The following is a 21,799-nucleotide window of genomic DNA, read 5'->3' on the forward strand; positions in this document are numbered from 1 at the left end:
ACTACTTTCAAGTGATTTCTCTTTTCTAAAAATGTTCTTATTTGTAGGCTAAAATAAAGTAGATCCCAAATTTCTTATCACAGCCACTTGATGATTTTTCTACAGTTTTTTTTTTTTTTTACAGTTTTTAGTTTATCTTATAAGATGCAGCAGACAATTTGTTATATAACTGAACTATATGACTTTACTGAATGCCTTAAATCTGTATTCAAAGAACTTTTACCACTATTAAAGTTATTTAACAGGCAAATTTAAAACTACATGTTTACAGTGAAAGTATAAATATCTGCAAACTAAAAAATGAATGTATAAATAAAAATGTTTTTTTAGATAGTTGAAGGTTAAATCCTAAAGGGGATTAGGAGACCCAAATTTTGCACATACAGATTCCAGCTCTGCAGGGGGGTAGGGGCTGGATGGGTCATGGGGGTGCTATAGTGTCCTGAAAGTAATCCAGCGGCTGTGGGCCTCCATCAGTTAACCAGCAGCCAGCCAACTGGAACAAAGGCAGAAATCCATGCAAACCTGGAAATGTGGGTCAGTTCCTCCGTTCACCTCCAATCAACCAGACCAACAGTTTTTCCTTCACAGGATCGTCGTTCCTGCATGTGGCATCCATGTGACGCAGTTTACAAAGCAAAAACTTATAAAAATATCAGTTTATAAGTGTTGAAATGCATGCATAGACAGACAGTTTTAGCATTACTTATCATAAAAACCAAAAACTGTGAACCAATTTGGTCAAAAACGTGTTTTGGGGTTTCAAAGTTAGTCGCTTCTCTGTCCTCCGGACTTTGCATCTTCTGTTTGGGTGGGTCAACGGTTAAACAACGGATAATAATAGCGAGCTAAGAGATGAAAATACAAGATTGGCAGCTTTATTCCCGTTGCCGTGGTAATGAGGCCTTATCCATCAGCGTTCCCCCTACCGAATTTATCTCCACGGTTACGCTCTGGCAGGAACCGAGTCGCAGGAGGCCGGAATAATGAAAGCAAAAAAGGGGGCACGGGAGGGGAGAGAAGCACAGATTCACTTCTACACTCATTTTACATCTAAAAAAGGTTTATAAGTCTATGTTAACATCATTTATACATTTATTTAGTCTTAAAAAACATAAAACTGAGTTAAATTGTGACAAATTTAGCATAGAAATGTGGTCCTGGTAAGAATAAATATTTGGATTTGGGATAAAGCACTATTATAATAATAAAAAAGGCTTTGCAAGAGGCATTAGAAGAGGTTCACACACATTTGGAGAAGAAGGACAGAAGAGTTGGGAGGAGCAAATGTTTGAGAAGTTGGCAGAGAAACCAGAGGAGCTTGAACCTGAACACAAAGAGTGAGGAAGAGGAAGAGGAGGAAGAGTGGAGGTGATGCTTAAGTTTAGAACAAGGGTGTCAAACTCAGTCGCACAGGAGCAAAATCCAAAAAAACACCTTAGGCTGCGGGCCGAACACGATAAATGTTTATTGAACACTTTAAAACTACATTTTTAAAACTTTAAACTTTTTAACATAATTATTAACTAGATAAATAGCATTACCTGCAATAATGCTAGTGTGAATGCTGTAAGCTAAATTTGGCCATTGAAGATGCTAGTGCAGATAGGTGAAGATGATAGGCAGCTAAAATATTAGCTAAATGCAAAATTAGCCTTAAAAACTTAAAAAAAAAAAACTAAATTAGACAAAACAGCTAACGTGCAAATAGTAGCCTAGCTCTAAAACAGCCTAAAAATGAAAAAAAAGCCTAAATTAGCCAAAACAGCTAGCATGGTGTAGAAATATTAGCTAAACTCCCAAAAAGCCTAAAAAAACGTTTTTAAAATGCCTAAATTAGTCAAAACCGCTAACATGTAACTGAAGCATGATTGCTGTAACCAGTGAAGTTAATAACTGAAAACGATGAAGCGATAGCCAGCTCAAATATTAGCTAAATGCTAAATTAGCCTAAAAAACTAAAAGACAAAAAATTGATTGGCCAAAACAGCTAGCATGTAGCTGAAATGTTAGCTAAACTCTAAAATAGCCTAATAGCCTATTAGTAGATGGCAAAATAGTCCAAAAAGCTAGCAGAATGCCCATTTTTAAAACTTTAGAAGTGCAACTTTAACATAAATAAGAACAATAAAAAGGAAGGAATATTAAATATCTTTCAATATTTTACTCTCCATAAAAATAGACTTTGTCCAAATTATACAAATTAAAAATAAGCACAAGATAAGCTCAGGCCATTAATAACGATAAATTTAAATTATCTCGAGGGCCGGATATGGCCCCCGGGCCTCGACTTTGACACGTTTAGAGGGTGAACTGCTCTGTTTATGGTTCTTTGCTATAATAATCTGTAAAAAAAAAAAAAAAAAAGAAACACAATTTTTATTCAAAAAGTTGTTTATTTCTTACAAAAAGAAATCAGATGGATAACTAAACAGAATCCATTTAAATTTCCTCTTTGGTCCAAAATTTCAAACAGGAAATCACATCGTCTCTGATGAATTTGCAGTAGTCATAGAGTGGATGTTTTAGCAGCTGGATTTCTCTTTGGTTTACACGACAGTCAAGTAAATAAAGTTTAACAAAAACAACAAAAACGTCAGCAACAACTACAAGATAGTTTTGCTTTTATTTTGAAAAACCTGTTTAGCGGCACTTCACAAATACAACATCAGAGCAACTAAATCAATGAGAAATAGATAAAAAAGTGTTTTTTTTTTTTTTTATTTATTAATCACAGTTTTAAATGCTGCTAGAAATTGAGTGTCTTATAATGCGATTTTTCTAAACTCTACATTGGAGCCATGCAGTGGCTGAATGTATGAATGTGTGTGTTTGATTTTGTCTTTCTGGTTTTGTTTTATTTTACTTTTCTTATAATTTCCTTTTTTTGCACCGGAAGAGGACTGCACTGCACTCAATTTTGTCAATAAAGTTATTGAATTGAATCGGCGGAATCTTCAAGATTTCATACAACTGCCCAATTTTTTTTTTATATCGTTGGTCTTGAAAGTAGAGGGTGGCAGTCAGGCAGCCGTCAGGCGTTGGGGATGATGTCTGGTCATTACCTGTTGCCATGTCAACAGCCCTCATCGAGTGCAAACACTGGACCACCATTGAGCGACCTCCAAATGTGCCCAGGTGGTCACTAAATCTATTTAAAAAAAATGTCCGGTTGCCATAAAATCTTAAACTTTAATGCTAACTTGCGAATTTACCGAAAAACTTGCATTTAGACCGCCGCACGGTGGCTTTTTAGGATACGTGACCATAGTCTAAATGTGAAAGTTCAAAAGAGTCTTCAAGAACTACAAGAACGTTTTTGGTTTTATTTTGAAAGAACATGTTTAGCAAACCAACGGCACAAAAAAAGATGGTTTTAGTTGTAGAAAAATGATCCCTTTTTGTATTTCTTTGCATTTTTTTGATAAGTTTGATTATAAATTGGTCCATATCAAAAATATGAAGGTCAAATAGGGTCAGAGCAACCATATTAATACCTGTAAAAACGAATTTTGTCATTTTTAAACATCATGAGCTTCTTAAAGACCTGTTTAGTCATTTTATTTATTTCTTATTGTACTTTTTTTCTGCCTTTTGTAATTTCTATGACTTTATCCTGTGTACTACTGCATTTTTTTATTGTATTGTATTTATGATAGTTTTTTATGATTAATTTGAATAAATTCTTCTTTTTCTATCCATTCTATCCATTGTTTTAGTTGTAAAACTTGAGTTTTGATCATTCTCTGCCCTCTTTAGAAGCATTTTAGCAGCAAAAACTGAAATATTCACACTAAAGTAATTCATTTTTTTAAACCTCAGATTCCCTTTTCTTATATTTGATCCCTTAAAAGATCCAGAATGAACAGAATTCTGCAAATCAAGCAGACAAAAGTTAAATAATCTTTCATCAGAATCTCCAAATTGATGAAAATCCACGTTTGGAAACCCTGAAAGATGAAGTTTGACCTGCAGCTTTTTTATAACCAATACAAACCATTCCGTGCTAATCTGAGGTTCCAGCACATTTGGAGTAGGTCTGCTGGTCCAGGTAGAGCACGGCACACACCTGCTTGACCTTACAGTCCCCATCACAGACGATGCGTCTGTCGTAGCTGACCATGAAGTGGCTGAAGTAGGTGTCGAAGGCTTTGGTTTGTGGCTCCAGAAAGCTCAGGCCCAGCTGAAGGAGGCTTTGTGGCTGCAGGTCAGTCAGTCCGAACGCTTCAGTCATGATATATTCAAGCCTCCAGTCGGACTTTTGTTTCTGGTTGGCTTCCGTCAGATTCAAATAGTACTGCCAGATATCCTTCAGAGGGAGAGAGAAAGAGGAGGCAGAGGAGGGGAAGGAAAGGCCTTTGAGTGTCGCTGAATAACAGAAACGGGTTTTGTTTGCTGACTGACAGCGTGATTAATCATCTAAAAAGAACTTTTGCCTCCGTCTAAGATTTACCAGAATTCTTGCCAATTCTAAGGTAAAAACTGTGTTTTTAACATGTTTTGGTGGCATTTTTCTGATAAAAGAGGACATTTATAAAGGAAAATAAGCTCAAATTTTTGCGAAATCCTTATTTATAAATCTTACTGATTTTGGAAAATACATTTTCATAAATATAGTTAATCAAAATCAATGTAGGATTCAGTAAAATGGGACAAGTTTGGACTTTTTTTTAATTCCTCAGAGATGAAACCATCATTTTAGCACTGATGGTTGGAGCACCAGCCTTCTTACCTGCATGGAGTAGTCCTGACTGTTGTACAGGTACATGCGGAAGCCCGGGTTGTTGGAGTACAACTCCAAAGCATTTTTAATGGGAGTGACCGCCGGCGACACGAAGAGGGAATTCACCGGTTCACCTGGGAAGCAAAGGAGACACAAAAAACTTGGACACAAAAGCAATTTCAGAAACTTTTACATAAAGAAATACAAAAGAAAAGAAGTACCTCAGATTTTGTCTCACCTTTGGAGGGTTTTACCATTCCTGCATTTATTATATATTATTATATATTTGTACTTTTAACATATTTTTCAAAAATAGTAGAGATAAAGGGTTGGGAATAAATAAAACAAAACTCCACATTGTAGTTTTTATTTCTTAGAGGACGTCTCATTTAAAAAGATTCTAAATAAATATTTATTTACCTTATTGAATTGATTAATCTGCTTGAAATAAATTGATCAGCCCTAGATGTAATACCACAGAGGATACATCAACCTCTATAAATGTAACCATCAATTTCACTCCAACCAGACTGTTTTTTTTTATTTCACAGCTTATTAATTACAGCATAATTTCTCCAAATTCTGGATGCCAAAAACGCTCCCTGAGTTAGTTTGTTCAAACTGGTTAAATCTTGTAGTTTATTGCAGAGCAAGCAGATGCACTTTTAGCCCAACGTGAAAAAACAAACGTGAATTTTTCAAGAAAAAACATCAAAATATGCAACGAAAAATCAAATTTATTTTTTTAAACAGATTTTTTTTCCTTCTTCCTGTCTGGTTTATCTTTAACAGCCACTGTTTTGTATTAATTTAATAAATAAAGGGGAACATTTTTTATATGAGCTAAAAGAAGAGTTTTAACCCCTTTGCAGCGTAAGTTGCTCATTTCCACTCTACCAACACATCTAGGACTTCACTTAACCCTTATATTGTGTTCAGGTCAAAACTGACCCCTTTTCACAACTGGAAACGGGTCAATTTTGACCCAAACACTTTTTATATAACCTGCTTTCAGAATTGAATACGAGCCAATTTTAATCCTGACACTATTTATATAACCTGATTTAAAAATTGAATGCGGGTCAATTTTGACCCAAACACAATATATTGACCTTCACGATTGAAAACGGGTCAATTTTGACCCGGACACAATATATTGACCTTTACGATTGAAAACGGGTCAATTTTGACCCGGACACAATATATTAACTTGTTTTAAGAATTGAATATGGGTCAATTTTGACCTAGACAGAATGTATTGCCCTTGACAATTGAAAATGGGTCAATTTTGACCCGGACACAATATACTGATCTGTTGTAAACAGTTCAATTTTGACCCAAACTCAATGCATTGACCTTTACAATTGAAAACGGGTCAATTTTGACCCAAATACTATTTATATAACCTGTTATCAGAATTGAATACGGGTCAATTTTAAGCTGGACACTATTTATATAACCTGATTTAAAAATTGAATGTGGGTCATTTTTGACCCAAAGACAATGCATTGAGCTTCAAAATTGAAAAAAGGTTCAATTTTTAACCAAGCACAATATAATGAATTATTTTCACAATTGAAAATGGGTCACTTTTGACCCAGAAACAGTATATTGACTTGTTGTCACAATTGAAAATGGGTACATTTTGACCCGAACAAACCTAAGTCTTAGTTTAGCCTCACCCTGAACAGAAAATAACATGGAAGAAAATTTCTTAGTATAATTAGAAATAAATTTAGGTATGAATGGGGTTAAAGGTGAAAAATAATGCATTTCTTCTATTTGCATGAAAATAAAAAAAACGTGAAAAATAATCCAACAAGTCAAAACGTGTTATCTTGCAAAGTAACCTCCCCATCCTTTACCTCGTTGGTCCAGCAGCACCATGATGCTGTCCCGGTGGGTGTGGCCGTAGAAATGTCCGGCGATAACCGGAGCGTATTTCCTGAAGATGCTGACCAGCCTCTCGTTGTGGCGTTTCTGAATGGCGGCGGTGTTTTTGACAAAAGGCAGGTAACCCACCGGAACGTGAGCAATGATGTAAACCTACAGACAAAATATTACATGAACAATTATATTAAACAACTTCTGATCAATGAAAGTCAGATGTTTTACCTTCTCCTGGTTCTGAGCAGCCGACTCCAGAGTTTTCTGCAGCCACTCAAACTGTCCAGCTGGATCCGACATGTCCCTGGTGACTTCGTCAGGACCGTAGTAAAGGATTGTGTTCAGACTAACCAGCCGTAAACCAGGTTTTACCAGCTGGGAGTAGAAACCACCTAAAACAGCGAAGAAAGTTACTAAAACAAAGCAATTATCTAAAATTGATCGATTTTTTAGAATATTTGAACAATAAACTTATGACTTTTTTGGATTGTACCTGATATTTAAGTAACATAAATGCATTAAAACACACATTTGTCTGTTATTTTTACATTATTTTGACAGTTTTGTGCCGAAGTCGTTTTCGGTTTGCAGCTTGTTTGACAAAACGAAGAAAAATTCTTCATGAAAATGTTTTATTGTGAAATTATTTGCAATTCTTGTCATCTTCTGTCGTTGTAAAAGTACCTTCTGAAAGTGTGAGCAGAGCTTCACTTTGCAACCAGGGCTTCCAGAGCTCTGCAGCAGCTTTATAGATGGCATTGGTGGAGGCTGGCATCTGGTCCTAAAAATAAATGTTTTTTTTTTTTTTAAATCATTAAAACTTTTATTTTTACACAAAAAATTACTTCCAAGGAACCAAACGATTCCATGATGGTAAGTTCAGAAGTGGAGCAGGCATTTAAAGTTTCTTTCTTAGCAGCTTATTGAGCTTTTGGAGTTTCCATGTTCAATAACTTGACATTAACCTACAAATTTATATATTTATATATAGATATATAACTCTTAGGAAGAAAACATCACAAATATCAGCACTTCTAAATACACAACCAAGGAATGGCTTTAAAAAAGTCATTTTTGTTTCAATTATTACTTGTAAATCAAATGAATATGTAAAAGAAGATTAAAAAATATATTTTATAGTGTAATTAATAAAAAACAGATTGCATCAAACACTTTTCATCATTTTGGGCTGGAGATGATAAATATTGATGCTGCCGTGTTACCTGTGGCCAGTAGTCGTGGTTTCCTAACGCAGGGTAGACGGTGAGGTTTGGAAAGTGCTCTCTGATGGTGTGAGTCATGTTCCTGATCACCTGGATCACCATGTCTGTGGAGAGCTCATCGGGAGGGACGTGAGGCGGACTGTCACTGCCAGTACGAAAACAGAAAAACTCAGGACTCGGACATCAAGAACTAAAAGGATTTTACATCATATTTTTGTAAAGTTTATCATTATGACGGAAACTCGTAAAGCCACAAAGGAGGTCGTAAAGTCTGTTTGCTGTAGCAAGAACAGTAGTATTACTTTAGTTAAACAAATGACGGCAAACAAATGGTACGCCTCATTTAGCAGGAAGAATTAAAATAAACATGAATTTATTACAAACTGCATGAAAGTTCAGCATTTTTGTACAATTTTTTTTCCATTTATCTGCTTTATTTTGAAAAGCTCAAAAAAATAAAGTCAAACCTGACTTCACATTTAAAAATATACAAAAAAAAAAAACGGTTATTTTAACAGTCGACTAATCGGATCGTACGTAAACTGGATTAAAAACACACATCTTAACTGTTATTAGCTTTAAACTTGAAGAGTTTAAGTTTTATAGACACTGGCAGACATGATATTAGGAAGCATTCACCGTATAGTTTTGACATTGGAAAAATAAATAAATAAATAAAAATAGTGGAAGCCCTAACATTCGGTCATCAAAAACATTATCTGTTTATTTGAATAACAGGCACCTTCATGGTATAATAAGGCAGCAAAATCCTGGAGAACCAGTTCAGTCACTTAGTTTAATCTTACAGTTTTTTCAACTTTAATCACAAACTCTAAAAAAGAAGGTTAAATAATCCAGCGAATTAGATAATTCTCTGGAACATAATCTGGTGTGATTTATAAATACAGATATATAAAAGCAGATAAAAATAAATTTGTCCAAAATAAAATAAATGGTCCGTTTGAAATGATCACACTACAGCCTTCAGCTCTGGAGCCACATGTGGCTTTTTTACTCCTTCATTGTAGATCTTTGGTTAAAGAAAAATATAAACATTTTAATTTTAAAAAGTGATTGTAAAGTACATAAGAAGCAAGGTTAAAAAAAAGTAAATTAAATCAAACTGTAGACGTCATTCTCTAATTTGCCAAAATTATACTATAGCATTTTTATACTTTTTTGGGTACATGTACCACAGAAAATCAATTGGAGGTCCATCAGCACTAAAATTCCTATTTAAGGTGAATTTGACATTTTTTAACAGATTCTAGGATTCTATGTCACTTATTTAGCTCTAATTTTACTTAGTTTTGAATTTCTGTTTGAGATTTACCACAAACTGTAAAATATCTTCTAATCACTGCTAGCATCTCACTACTTCCTACTGATCTGCTGTGTTGAGGTGGTCGCATGTGGTATAGACTTTTATTTTGAAAGGGAGCCAAGTGAACTTCAGTTAAAAGTTAAAGAATATTTTATATTTAGAAAAAAAATTCTATTTTATCTTCATGTTTATCTTTTATTTATGCCGATAAACCACCAGTTTATTTATATTTATCTTAATAGTAACTACAACATAAATACAAATCGGTGTCTTATTTTTCTAAAGGGTGAAATAAGACTTTGTGGCTCCTATAATTTTGTGTTCAGTGACAAATCAACTCAAATGACTATTTCTAAGCAGATTTAAAGTTTTTTTGATTAATTTATTTATTTTTATAAGAGGATATCCTGTCATTGCCTTGCATTAACAGGAATGTATGAAATGCAAACATGGAGTTTCTCTAATAACACAACCAGCACTTTTATAAGGAAGTGATGCTTTCGGATTGCTGAGTCACATGAGGAATGTGGTTTTTCACCAGCATGCTCACATGCACTCCTGTGGTTTTAATGCAGTGAATTCCAATTAAAAAAAGAAAAAAACAAAATCTCTAAATCTGTGCTTCAACCTGAGATAAAGAGGAATTGTATTTTATTTTGAAGGACAAGTTTTTGAGCATGAATTAAAAAAATGATGATGGTGATAATTAAAAATTATTTGTATTTTTAATAAAAGATTGCTTTACTACATAAGAACTCGCTTTTAGAACTGATAACATTAAATTAAAAATACTAATTCATATATTTCACAAAGGAATTAGTTATAAGTAAATAAAAAATATATATATATATATATATATGTTATTTTGGAGCCAGAACAGACAGGAACCTGTCAGTTTTTGTTCTGTCGAATGGTTCCTCAGAAAACGAAAATGTTGAGTCATCATTTAACTAAAGTAAAAGAAAGCAGAAACCTCCACGGAGGTCACAAGATCAGCTTCTCCTGTCTCCTGGGTACTGACCCGGTCCAAATGATGAAGTCCTGGGGCTGTGTGAGCGGTGCCATGTGAGCGAAGGCTGACTGGATCAGGCTGTAAGGGGAGTCACACAGGAAGTCACCGTAGACCCCGGCGTGGGCGGCAGGAACCCCTTTGGAGGAGAAGCAGACCTTGGTGGGGTCTGGAGACAGCTGGTATGTGGGATCCAGGTGGAGGTCTGTGATGTGCCAGAACCTGCCTGGAAACCGGAAGTTCAAAAGAGATATATTAAATTTCACAATAAAATTCTTGAATTGACATTTATTTTGTGACAAATAAACAACATTTAAATAAATGTAAGTGATATTGGTGTAAAATATTAATTGTATTAGTAGCTTACCAACTATTCTACAGTTGCTTTCAATTAAAATACAAGCTAACTACTAAGTAAAGCATAAAAAAGATGAATAATAACGATTATTTCATTATCACTGCTGTTTCTACTCACCTGTTCCCGCCAGGTAACTTCTTCCAGCCGGTGCGGTCCGGACCACATCCGAACCGAACCACAGCAGCAACAAAAACACCCGAATGACCGCCATTACGAACTGAAACTAATACAACGAAACATCTTATCAGCTGCTAGACATAAACAGGAAGTAAAGGTGACCCTCTGGTCACGTGACTGTGATGTCACCGCTCTGGAGGAGGAGGAGCTTCTACTCGAAGTTTTATTCATTTATTTCAGCCATTTTTTTCCTTCATATATTGTTATACTATTATATTAGATGATTTAAATATAAATATATCTATAAATTACAAAGTCTTTGAGCAACATTTGTAAATTCTAGGGTCAATTAACAATAATTTTTACACATATCACAAAAAATATTTATTTTTGTAATACAATTTGAATAAAGTAATAAAATAAATCATGTTGAAGGTGTAACATGTTCAGCTTTTTATATGAAAATGACGTGAATGCAATATGTAAAAGTAACACAATCTAGTGTAAAAAGTTCAAACTGAAAGATAAAATGTGTCTAAACATAATTAGTTAAATTTAATTTTTATTATAAATGTAGAAAAAAAATAAAGTTTGTCAATATAGTTGTGTTTTTATTTTATTTATTAGCTATCCTGCATTTTTAATTTTTAACCAAATGATTAAACTGAGACACAAAAAATAAAAAAATTACAATAAAAATATACTACATTTATCATCTCTACTTAATGTATATTGTAAAGGCCAAACTCCAAAGTAAGATTACCACCTAAAAAATATGGTGACCTCATGTCTTCCACTTTTTATACGTTTAAAACACAGAAATCTGCAATTTATTTCCCTTTTTCATGATTTTGTCACATTGGTAATAGCTTAAAAAAAGAGTAATAAATTATGAAAAAGAGTAAACAAAATGTTTTAAACTAATAATAAAGGTTTTAAATCTAGTGACCAAGAATGCTTCAAAAAGGGAAGTCAATAAAGCTTTTCTTTCAGGGCAAAAACGTACAAATAATAAAATCTGTTTGTCAATAAATCTCATTTGAGTAATTTCAATAAAGTTTGAAAGAAAAAAAATCAAGAAGCTGCACATGACGTTTTTTTTAAAGCATTTACAAGCTTTCAATCAAGTGCTCATATCTTTAATAATGAATTAATTTATAACATTATATCTTTAATAATGCCTGAACAGCCTGTTCTTTGGTGGCCATTGTAAAGTGATATAACTGTTCTCGTAGATATCATAGTGCTTTGATCAAGGGAGTGATTATAAATCAGATAAATTCCAGTTTAAAGTTCAATCTGAGTTGATTAGAAGAACAGTTATCTCCAAACTGCTCTGTAGGGGGGGGGGGGTCGTACCCTGGACTTTATAGAATGTCTTTTTAAGATGCTTAAAAAAGAGGAATCTTCTCTTCCTGCAAATGTTTCTGCACAAATGAGGTTGAAATGATAAACTCCAAATAGTTTTTAGATCCTGTCTGTAAAACTTTCTACATTTTGAAATTAAACAATAATCGAACCACTGCAATAAAATTTACAATAGTGTCTCTAATGTAATTATTTATTCTCGCTATAAAACAAGCTTATTACAGAGTTTAGCATGGAAGGGGGAGAGGATAATGCGTGTTATGCAAGAGGATTTTTGTCAATATAACTTTATGGCCTCACAAAGAAATAATATTATTTCCTTTCTTTGCAGAAATATTTAAAAGTTGAAAAAGTTTTGGTGTTTATCATCGAGTAAAAGACCATAAGACACGGCTTTTATTCTTTATTTTTTCTTTATTTTTTTGCACTGTGTTGCAAAGACAATCCACCCATCATGATGGAATCATGATAATTCATATAAAAAAAAATCTTACACAACATGCAGCTTGCAGGCGATGTGGAGGCAGATGAAGTGCAAAGAGAACCATACAGTCAACAATAATCTTAAAAAAAACACGTATTAGTTGGGAGGAGCCGAGGAGCTCATGCTTTCTCGTAGGTGCGAACCGCATGGACGTCTTGGAATGTCAAGTTCTGCAGGAAAGAGACGACAGTAAGCATTATTGATGAATCACATCTAAACAATGAAGTCTGAAATTGGTCTAGTATTATGAAAAGTTGGTGAATCCATAAAAACCCTTTAAAATCACAAATTTGTGCACATTTTTTTTATAAATTGTTTGAATTGGTAAAGTTTTCTGCCTCCTACCATGACGAGTTTGCCGTCCTTGATTTCTCTGACATGCTTGGTCTCTTTGCCGTCCCACTTTTGGACGTGGACCAACTTGTCTCCTTCCAGAGTCACGGTGGACTAAAAAGGCAAAAAGTTTTAAATTTAGGTGTCAACTTTCAATGGACATAAACTGGTTTTCTGTCACTTCTGATGCTTACTTTGCAGTTCCTGTCGTCGACGGTGGTCTCGTCGAACTCCTCTCCAAGTTTAAAGGAGATCTCGGTGTTCTTGAAGGTGCTCTGGGTGCGGATCACCACTTTATCTCCTTCGTGGCTGATGATCACCGTCGGTTTGGTCACATTACCGACCTGCCTGGTGGCGAAGCCCACGCCTGCGTAAACACAAAGAATCCCCTTCAGAAACAACTCCAGTTCAGCTTTGACTCACTGAAAATGGAAAAAAGTTCAAATCCAATGTTAAAAAGTCATTGCTCACCCAGTGCCTTCATGTACTCATCAAAGTTTTCACTGTCAACCAGCTTCCAGGTGGCACAGAAGGCGTCAACCATGTTGAAGGTTTGGCAAGGTTATCTCCAAAGTGATGTTTGCAAGCAGCAGCAGTTCCAGGATCACTCCCCACAGTCATGCTGCTGCCTTTTATTATTATGTACACTGGTGGGTGGCGTCCGGCTCCCCATTGGCTCAGGAGACTCTTCTGTAGCTGCGATTGGCTGCTTAAATGGGTCACGTTCTTGGATAAAATAATTGGACTCTTTGGTGTATTTTATTCATGTCCTCCATGGGGGTCAGCTGGTTGAGGCGTTGCCTCCCCAACTGAAACATTTGCATTTAGGAAGAAAATTTTGAAACAGTTAATTGAACAAAGTAGTGCCATATCTGCTATCAGTGGACTTCGGAGTCGACACCAAAAGATTTATTGAGTCAAGCTGTTCTTTTCCAAATGAGTTTGTCTGCTTTATGAGCGGTTAATCAACCGCCAGCTCCTCGCCGTCTGGTGGAGACCCTCACGTGTGTGGAATGTGTCTAGTGGAGGCACCGAAGCAGAATCATATTGTTTGACGGTCTTTTGTCCAGACACTTCGCCCCTGACCGCCGTTTCTTCATGCTTGGCACACTGGGAGGAAGTGTCCAAGTTTTCCCACACTTTCCCTATTTTTTAAACTAGCTTTGTTTGAGCTTTTAATCTTGTTAAATCAACTCAAATATTTGTTACTAGATATCATTTACTCTCATCTCAACAGTTTGATTACATAAATAGAATTTAACAAAGAACTTTAGGTGCTTTTAAGCAAAAAAGTAATAAAATTCCCCCTAAAATTAAGTCCTGGTTCATCATTTTAAGGTTTTGAGTTAAGATTTAAAATGGAGAAACAAAACTCCAAGTTTGGACTGAAGAAGAGGCTTTGCTGCCCCCTTCTGGTTAGAAAGAGCAAAAATAAATACATGAAACATCCTGCTTTTTTGATTATAACTGCATAATCTCTGATGTATGAAGGAAAATCATCCAAAGTTTATTCTAGATCACTAATTTTTATAATAAAAAAAATCAACAAGCCTCAAAACTATGAACACTTCTTTAAGTTTTAGAAATAACTCCAAACTCTAGTTTTGTTGCTCTTTTGGAGGTCAACTAGAGACATCACACACATCTACCTGTAGCCATCCTACTTTAGATTTCCACTGGAGTGCTTTTTAAAGTATTTATTACATCTAAAATAAACCATTTTGCAAGTATTTGTGATTTTTCTCACACGAAAGTCTATATTCCAAGAAAATTCCTCAAATTTAAGGAAAAAAAATCAACTTTCTTTAAAGCGTTTATGGCCATTAAACCTTTAATTAGTGTAATGTGGCTTTTAAATATTTACAAAATATAATATAATTGTGTTTTTCTATAAATATCTAGCTCAACCTGCTTTATTTTTGACAGCCGCCCTTTCAAAATAAGATCCTCCTGCTGCAGCAGATTTTCTTGAACTAAAAATGCAAGAAAGTCACACATTGCATCAGGACTTTGGTGTGTTTCATTTTTCTATAAAATATAAAAATACCAACATTGGTTTAGAATCCATATTTTTTTAAATCCATGTATTAGAATTTGCCTGTGAACAGACACTTTTGCAGCCAAAGATAAGATTTGTCGATCAATTTGCTCAGATATCTGACATGTTATTGTGGTGGTATCGTAGAAATACAACATACTTACACTAAAAATCTAAAACAGAAGGCTTGATTACTTGAACAAAAATGAGAAAACCTTTGTCTGTTTAAGTAATTTACATTTTCCTTCAAAGTTAAAGATATTTTATGCAAAATTTAAAAAGGAGGATATTTAAACAGGCTTTTAGGTTGATTGATTACTCTAAATTGTCCTTAAGTGTGACTGTGATGCCCTGCTACAAGCTGGAGAACTATAAATCCTATGCATATTACTTTGAAATGTAGTGTAACTAACTTCCTGGTTCTTTTATTTTGGAAGGTGTGTGGCCCTTCGAGGTTCCTATAGAGGCAGGAAAGGCGTGGCAAGCCCTGCTCCAGCTCTCTGTAAAATAAAGGTTGGAAATAATAAAGAGACGGTGACCAGAACCACCACATGGCGGAGTCCTTGTCCTGTATAGACTTTTTTACGTCGGCATGACAGATAAGCGAACCTCCCCATCGCTCGGTTACAGTAGATAATAAGTATTCTCCTTCAGAATCTACTGGAATTAATTTGATCGCATAAACGGCTGAAAAGTTATAGTACATTAAAGAGTGTTTGTTACTTAAGCTTCGCCGGCGACATCTGTCCATTTTCAGTGATCTAAGACGAGACTGAACAACCTTTAAAAGCGGATTGTAAAAAACCAAAAGCTTGTAGTCCTGACCAAAAGCAGCAGTTAATGACAGTGTCATCAGCATAAAGATGATATGATACATCTGGTGGGTTTTGACACAAGTTGTTAATGTAAATAGAATGGGACCTAGGACATATCCCTGTGGTACACCTTTCTGGATCTCACTAGTAAGATTGATATTTGCATAGACTAGGATCTGTTTGACAGTCGATAAACCAGGCAACAGCTTGATTGGAGATTGACTATAAATTAATTCGATTGACCGTCCATCTTAGAGAACACTGTTCTGTTTGGTGCTTCTGTTTGGTGCAGTGTGATTCACGTGTTGTTCCTCTTTCTCACTCCCCTCCGGCGGAAATTTCAGATTGCAGGTGGATCCTCTGTGCTCTTGTTATTGGCCGTGGACCTCACCTCTGGCTCGTCATCTTGCATCTCGGAGTGGGAGAGATTCCTCATGGATCGCTCCTGTAATTGGCCGTGGACCTCACCTATGGCTCGTCATCGCGCATCTCAGACTGGGAGAGATTCCTCATGGATCGCTGTTCTCCTGTTATTGGCCGTGGACCTCACCTCTGGCTTGTCATGGCCGTGGACCTCGTCCTATCTGGCTGAACTCCTGAAATTCCTCTTTGATAGCCGCAGTAAATCGACCGTCCGTCCTGGGAGAGGATCTCTCCTTCCTTTGGGCATCCCTAAAGTTTCTTCTTGTCAGTTTTTCCTTGCCAAGAAGGAGGGTCTAAGGACAGGGATGACCACTTTAATGTAGTCTGTTTAGTTTAGCACTTAGCTATTGTTTACTATTTATGACCGACCTTCTGCTTCTGTGCAATTACCAGCATGAAGCCCAATGATTCAGTTGTATTGTGATATTGGGCTGTACAAATAAAATTAAATGGACTTTTCCTCCTAAAAAATCCTATAAAAACACATTTCAGTCCAGTTCATGCTTCAGTACTCATCTTAAATCTGAAAATTAATTTGTGTACTAACAAATCAACTACACACAAATATCCATTTATGATGAAGTTATTGAACTTTTCTTTTTTAATTGTGAAAATTTCAAATGAATCATAAACATGACTCCTTTTTTACTGTAAATAAAAGCCGTGTGACTCAATAGAAGTTGTTTTACAGTGACAGGATCACCGTTTGCTTACGTTACTGAAGTAGTTCGCAGACATCTGTGGAGTTTATGTCTTTAGCAAAGTAGAAGTTGAGCTCACATGAAAGGCTATTATGCAGACGTGAAACAGAAGCTGAAGCTCTCGTCCCACAACACTCTGGATGGATGGACGGACAGCCGCCTGATGTCTGTTCACACTTAAAACAGTTTACTTTACGTCTCTCAAGATTCTGGAAAGCCGACGACGGAAAAATGTGTGGACGAAATTTTAATTATATGATTGTTTTGTTGCAACTTCACAGAAAACAAATGGATTTCACACAAATGATATTTGACATTTTTTGCTCTGCTGGTCTAATTGAGACTTTTTTTTCTCTTGTAAACCAAAAATATTTTTACCATTTATGGTTGTTTAGTAAAGCAGCGCTCTTCCTTCTTTGCTTGTTAGCATTTTATGATCTTTATGACCGTCAGCCTGTAGAGTTCCTGCACAGCATCATACAGAAATGTCTGTCATCTTGTACATTCATACTACTTAAAGTAAAGAAGTTTGAAAGTATTTTGACAGCATTTTAAGAAAATTTTACTTAGCTTAAAGACATTTTCCTTTAAGTTTTTGCATCTTATTGTTTATTTCTGGTTTAGTGTAAATTCCCTATGACATTTTTTGCATTTTTCTTATGTTTTTTTTTAGCCTAAGTTAAATTTTTCTAGTCATTATATTTCTGATATTTGCTTTTGGATAAAAATATGTTTGTTTGCACATCTTTAAGAACAAATTAATTTGTTTACTAACAAATCAACAACTAACATGCACACAAATATCCATTTATGATGAACTCTACAGATGTTGAATTGAAATGGAATTGAATTAATTTCCCTGTAAGGTTTGCAATGTTTAAAATAATTACAAAAGACAAAAAGGTTAGAAATCAATTTTAAATTACCACAATTTTTGTTGTTCAGATTTACATTTTTAAGGCTTTCTACACAAAAAGTTTCTTATAATTTTTCTAACATATAAAAGAAATTTAAGGATTAAAAACAATGAATTTCTGCTACAAATAGGTTTAAAGTGAAACTGAAACAATCGAATCACTCTGTTATCCTTCTATATTTTTAATCTATATTTCTACATTAAAACTTTCCCTAAAAGACTATTTTAAATGGCTTATTTGTTTTGTCAGGGCTAAGAATGTGGAGGGTAATATTCTTGGAAACTGCAGAGCATCACTTAACATTCCCTGCGAGGAGCGGTAACCTAGCAACCGCTGAGGAAACAAACAGAGCGAAAGGGACAGACGGATTCATCAGAATATGCAGGAATTTGGGATTTCTCTCCATCACTACAGTCAAAACACAAAACAACTGATGTGTGGAGGAGAGCAGATTATGTTTAAAGACACACAACACAATGATTATTGAGTTTTTAATCATCCAAATTTGTTACGTTTGTCAAACATCTGATTACTCGGTATGAAAAACGTTCTCATTTTGAACTGGGAAGGTGTAATAATATTCACATGTGATTAACTGTAAGTGTCTGGATGCAGAGGTCATGTGATTGGTTGTCACAGAGCTGGTAATGTAAATGGGAATGTCGCTAAAAGAAAAAAAGAGTGGAATTTTGTTTAAAAGTTTAAAATATATTTTAATAACTTGAATGTCCCTTTAGGGGCTCTGTAGTTGTCAATCTTCATTTTATTGGTTTTTTTTAATTTTTTTTTTATTTTTATAAATATGTTCTTCAATTACGACAGAGTATTAGGTCATTTTACAAGCAAAAACAAATTTATTTTATTTCAACTTTAAAGTCGTAAATTTACAAGAAATTAACTTTATTGAGAAAGGGCCAATGACAATTTATGAACATTAAAACAAATATAAATATGTCAGATAATAGACTCATTCTCATTTCCATCTGGAGTCCATTGGCAAGTTGATGTTAAAATAAATAAAACAAAGTTTAAGTGATAATATATATATATATATATATATATATATATATTGATATAATTATTAAAGTCGTGCTTAAATTTTGAGAATAAAGTCATATATTTATGACTTTAAAAGTAAATTTCTGACTTTTTTTCTCATAAATGCATGTGTTTTAAAGTTGTACACTTTTAAAGTCATAACTTTACAACTTTAAAACACATAAATTTAGTAGAAAATAACTTAAATTAAGAAAATAAAGTCATATATTTGTGACTTTAAAATTCAGAAGCTATTTTTTTTCTCGTTAATTTACATGTTTTAAAGTTTTTTTTAAATTATGACTTTAAAAGTCGTAAATCTACGACTTTAAATACACTAATTTACAAAAAAAAGTTGTAAATTTCTGAGAAAAAAGTCGTATATTTACAAGAAAAGTCATAAATTTCCAAGAAAAAAGTCAAATTTACTAAAAAAAAAGTCATTTTCAAGAGAAAAGTAGTAAATTTACAATAAAAAAGCACCAAAGTTTTCTGTTTGTTTGCTTAAAGATCAAAGACATGCAGCATATTGTGAAGCTTTATTTTTGTAAAGTTTTAAAAGCAGAGAAATTATTAAACTTTACGCGAATCAAAATTAAAATTATTATTAGCGTAGCCGGCTTTCTGGGGTTTGGGATCGGTTAATGTGGAGCTCTATTTGTAAAAGAAAGAGCTTCGTAAATTCAAAACTCTATATCTTGTGATGTTATTTTGATTAATTTTATTGTGGCGTTAAAATATTTTTTAAAAGTATTTCACTAACTTATAGTGGAGTCTTCTGTGTATTTGACCTTGGAAAACAAATAGACTCAAAGTTTTTTTTTTTATTTCTACAATTTCATTTTTTATCTATTTTTTCATTAATCAACATAAAAACCCATAATAAATCGGTTTATGTGTTTTCCAGGCTAAAAATAATGATACGATTTACAGTTTTTCAAAATAAAACTTCCTTCAACAAGGTTTTTTTTTTTTTTTACTTTCCTCACTTGACTGACGAACAAATATTTTTTGTATTTGCAACCTCAAGCAAAGTTTTTCAATATTTTAGAAGAATAAAAACAGTTATATGGAATATTTAGATACTTATTTGGATTCAAATAAATAAATATTTATATAAACGTATTTGCATATTTTAAGGGGGCCCACAGCTTAATTTTTGCCCATTACTGCACAAACCATAAAAACGCCCCTGTATGATACTAAAAAAATACATTTTCTTAGAGAAAATGGAATTTAAAATGATTAATTATTAGGATGAGGGGGCTGTGACGTCATATTGGGGGCGGAGCTCAGCATAGGGACCGAGCGGAGGATGAATGTGAGTCTCCTCGTCATCGTTTATTCATCCGCAGCATCCTCAGAGGTGTGTCTGCGCGCGCGGGCTGCAGACAGACAGGCGGACAGACAGACAGACAGAAGCCGACTGGAAGAAACCGTCTGCCCAAACTGAGGATGGCGTCAAAATGCCCCAAATGCGACAAGACGGTGTATTTCGGTGAGTGCTCGACCCCCCGCGGTCCTTCCTCTGTAACCGATGGAGATTTACTCTGTCAATAAAATAATGATAAAATTAAATATAGTGCGATTTTATTCAAATAATGAGGATATTTAAGGAAAATAAAAGGTGTGACTGCATTCATCTTTAGGGATGAATGAAGGCTGAGGATGGAGGAAGGATGACGCCCATTCAGATGCCTCAAGGAAGCAAAGAATGGATTTAATTCATTAAATTCACCGTTTATAAATATAACCGCTACATTAAATGCATTTTCATTATTTAATCATTTTTAAATTTGTGTGTTCATTATTATTTTTAAGAAAATCCTTCTAAATGGAAACATTTTAATAATAATCTAATTATTTTTTTGTTATATTCAATCAAAAAACAAACTTTTTAACCATTTAAAATGATGCTTGAATCTAACACCTTCCTTAAAGACAGCTTTGACCCGTATAAGGGTTTTGACCCCCCTCTTAAATGTTTTTAAGTTAATTTTGTTTTAAAGAACCAAAAAGTTAGACATTTTCATTAAAAAGAACATTTATATTAACTCCTATTTTCTGTTTTCGCGTCATAAAAATGGTTTATTCCACTCATCCATCACTTTTTATGCAGAAATATTCTTCAAACTTTACACACGACTCCATAAAACACCAATAAATTATGAAATAATTCAAATAAAACTCGTACAGTAAAGCTGTAACTGGATAATGAATGTCACCCCTGGTTCTGAGCGACACAGTCGTTTTGTCATATTGCGTGGGAAGTGAAAGTGGATTTTTTTCCCCCCTCTGATCCAAAAATATTTCAGCTGGGGGAGTCATCAACACACAACTCTGCAGTCCACATCAGCCAGTAATGGCTCCACTATCTGTGGATGAGATTACAGTGAGCCATTAACAGACCTGTAGGACGGTCAAGCAACTGGATCGTCTGACGTGTTTAGTTTAGCAAAAATGCCATCAGATTTGTGGCCACGGCAGCTTTTCATTTTAAAGCCCCGATTTGTTGTAAATAATTTAGTGATTTCATATTTGCTGGATGGATTGATTTTCCTTTTTTGTTCTTTCCTCTTCATCTCCCTGGAGAGCAGCAGGCAAACCCCACCCAGCAGCTACGGGCAAACAATACAACCGCAGTAAATCTAATATTTTAGATTTATCCTCTTCCTTTGGCTGCCTCTATTTGTTCTGCATCTGGAAGAGGGAATAAACATTTTAAATTCCCACAATTTGAAGAGAAAAACTTCTTAGGATACCACGTAGAATGCAGAAATAGCATAAATATATATATTTTTATTAAATCCCAAAGAAAAACTATTATAAACATGAAATGTAAACATGTTTTAGCATTTGGTTGTTAATGTACTATGTAAAAAATACACTTTATTGGAATAATTTTGCTTTTCCTTGTTGTGATCCCCTTATGGATGTCTCTGTTTGACTTCATGAATCACAGTGACAGTCTGTGACACAAAACAGGAAGTGTTGGTTTTATCAGACTCTGTATCTACTGGGATATTTTGGGACAAGAAGGC

General features: G+C 34.4%; 3 protein-coding genes across 3 annotated transcripts in view; 1 reads left to right on the plus strand and 2 right to left on the minus strand.

The window, feature by feature from the left end:
* Positions 1-2,390: 2,390 nt before the first annotated feature.
* Positions 2,391-10,816, minus strand: smpdl3a (sphingomyelin phosphodiesterase acid like 3A). The gene is made up of 8 exons (XM_024291415.2): positions 10,642-10,816; positions 10,179-10,392; positions 7,834-7,978; positions 7,295-7,391; positions 6,839-7,002; positions 6,589-6,769; positions 4,733-4,857; positions 2,391-4,309 (listed from the first exon to the last, which is right to left on the minus strand). The coding sequence occupies exons 1-8, from the start codon at positions 10,733-10,735 to the stop codon at positions 4,007-4,009; spliced, it is 1,323 nt and encodes a 440-aa protein (XP_024147183.1). The 5' UTR covers positions 10,736-10,816; the 3' UTR covers positions 2,391-4,006.
* A 1,587-nt stretch (positions 10,817-12,403) lies between these two features.
* LOC112158186 (fatty acid-binding protein, brain) lies at positions 12,404-13,458 on the minus strand. The gene is made up of 4 exons (XM_024291416.2): positions 13,298-13,458; positions 13,021-13,193; positions 12,839-12,940; positions 12,404-12,663 (listed from the first exon to the last, which is right to left on the minus strand). The coding sequence occupies exons 1-4, from the start codon at positions 13,368-13,370 to the stop codon at positions 12,613-12,615; spliced, it is 399 nt and encodes a 132-aa protein (XP_024147184.1). The 5' UTR covers positions 13,371-13,458; the 3' UTR covers positions 12,404-12,612.
* A 6,293-nt stretch (positions 13,459-19,751) lies between these two features.
* Positions 19,752-21,799, plus strand: part of crip2l (cysteine-rich protein 2-like) — a 7,201-nt gene continuing 5,153 nt past the window's right edge. The window contains exon 1 of the mRNA XM_024291943.2: positions 19,752-20,256. Within this exon, the coding sequence (XP_024147711.1) occupies positions 20,214-20,256 (43 nt within the window). The 5' untranslated portion in view covers positions 19,752-20,213. The remainder of the gene's footprint in view (positions 20,257-21,799) is intronic.

Source organism: Oryzias melastigma, linkage group LG24 (genome assembly GCF_002922805.2).
Source record: "Oryzias melastigma strain HK-1 linkage group LG24, ASM292280v2, whole genome shotgun sequence".
NCBI classification, from domain to species: Eukaryota; Metazoa; Chordata; class Actinopteri; order Beloniformes; family Adrianichthyidae; genus Oryzias; species Oryzias melastigma.

Bases quoted from the DNA above. Each gene is read 5' to 3' on its own strand.
- LOC112158186 (XM_024291416.2), bottom strand. From the start codon at position 13,370: ATGGTTGACGCCTTCTGTGCCACCTGGAAGCTGGTTGACAGTGAAAAC. The intron at 13,194-13,297 runs GTGAGCAATGAC...GTGTTTACGCAG, and splicing joins TGAGTACATGAAGGCACTGG to GCGTGGGCTTCGCCACCAGG. The intron at 12,664-12,838 runs GTAGGAGGCAGA...TCTTTCCTGCAG, and splicing joins AGGACGGCAAACTCGTCATG to AACTTGACATTCCAAGACGT.
- smpdl3a (XM_024291415.2), bottom strand. From the start codon at position 10,735: ATGGCGGTCATTCGGGTGTTTTTGTTGCTGCTGTGGTTCGGTTCGGAT. The intron at 4,858-6,588 runs GTAAAGGATGGG...TTTGCTTCCCAG, and splicing joins GGTGCTGCTGGACCAACGAG to GTGAACCGGTGAATTCCCTC. The intron at 4,310-4,732 runs GTAAGAAGGCTG...CTCCCTCTGAAG, and splicing joins GTCAGGACTACTCCATGCAG to GATATCTGGCAGTACTATTT.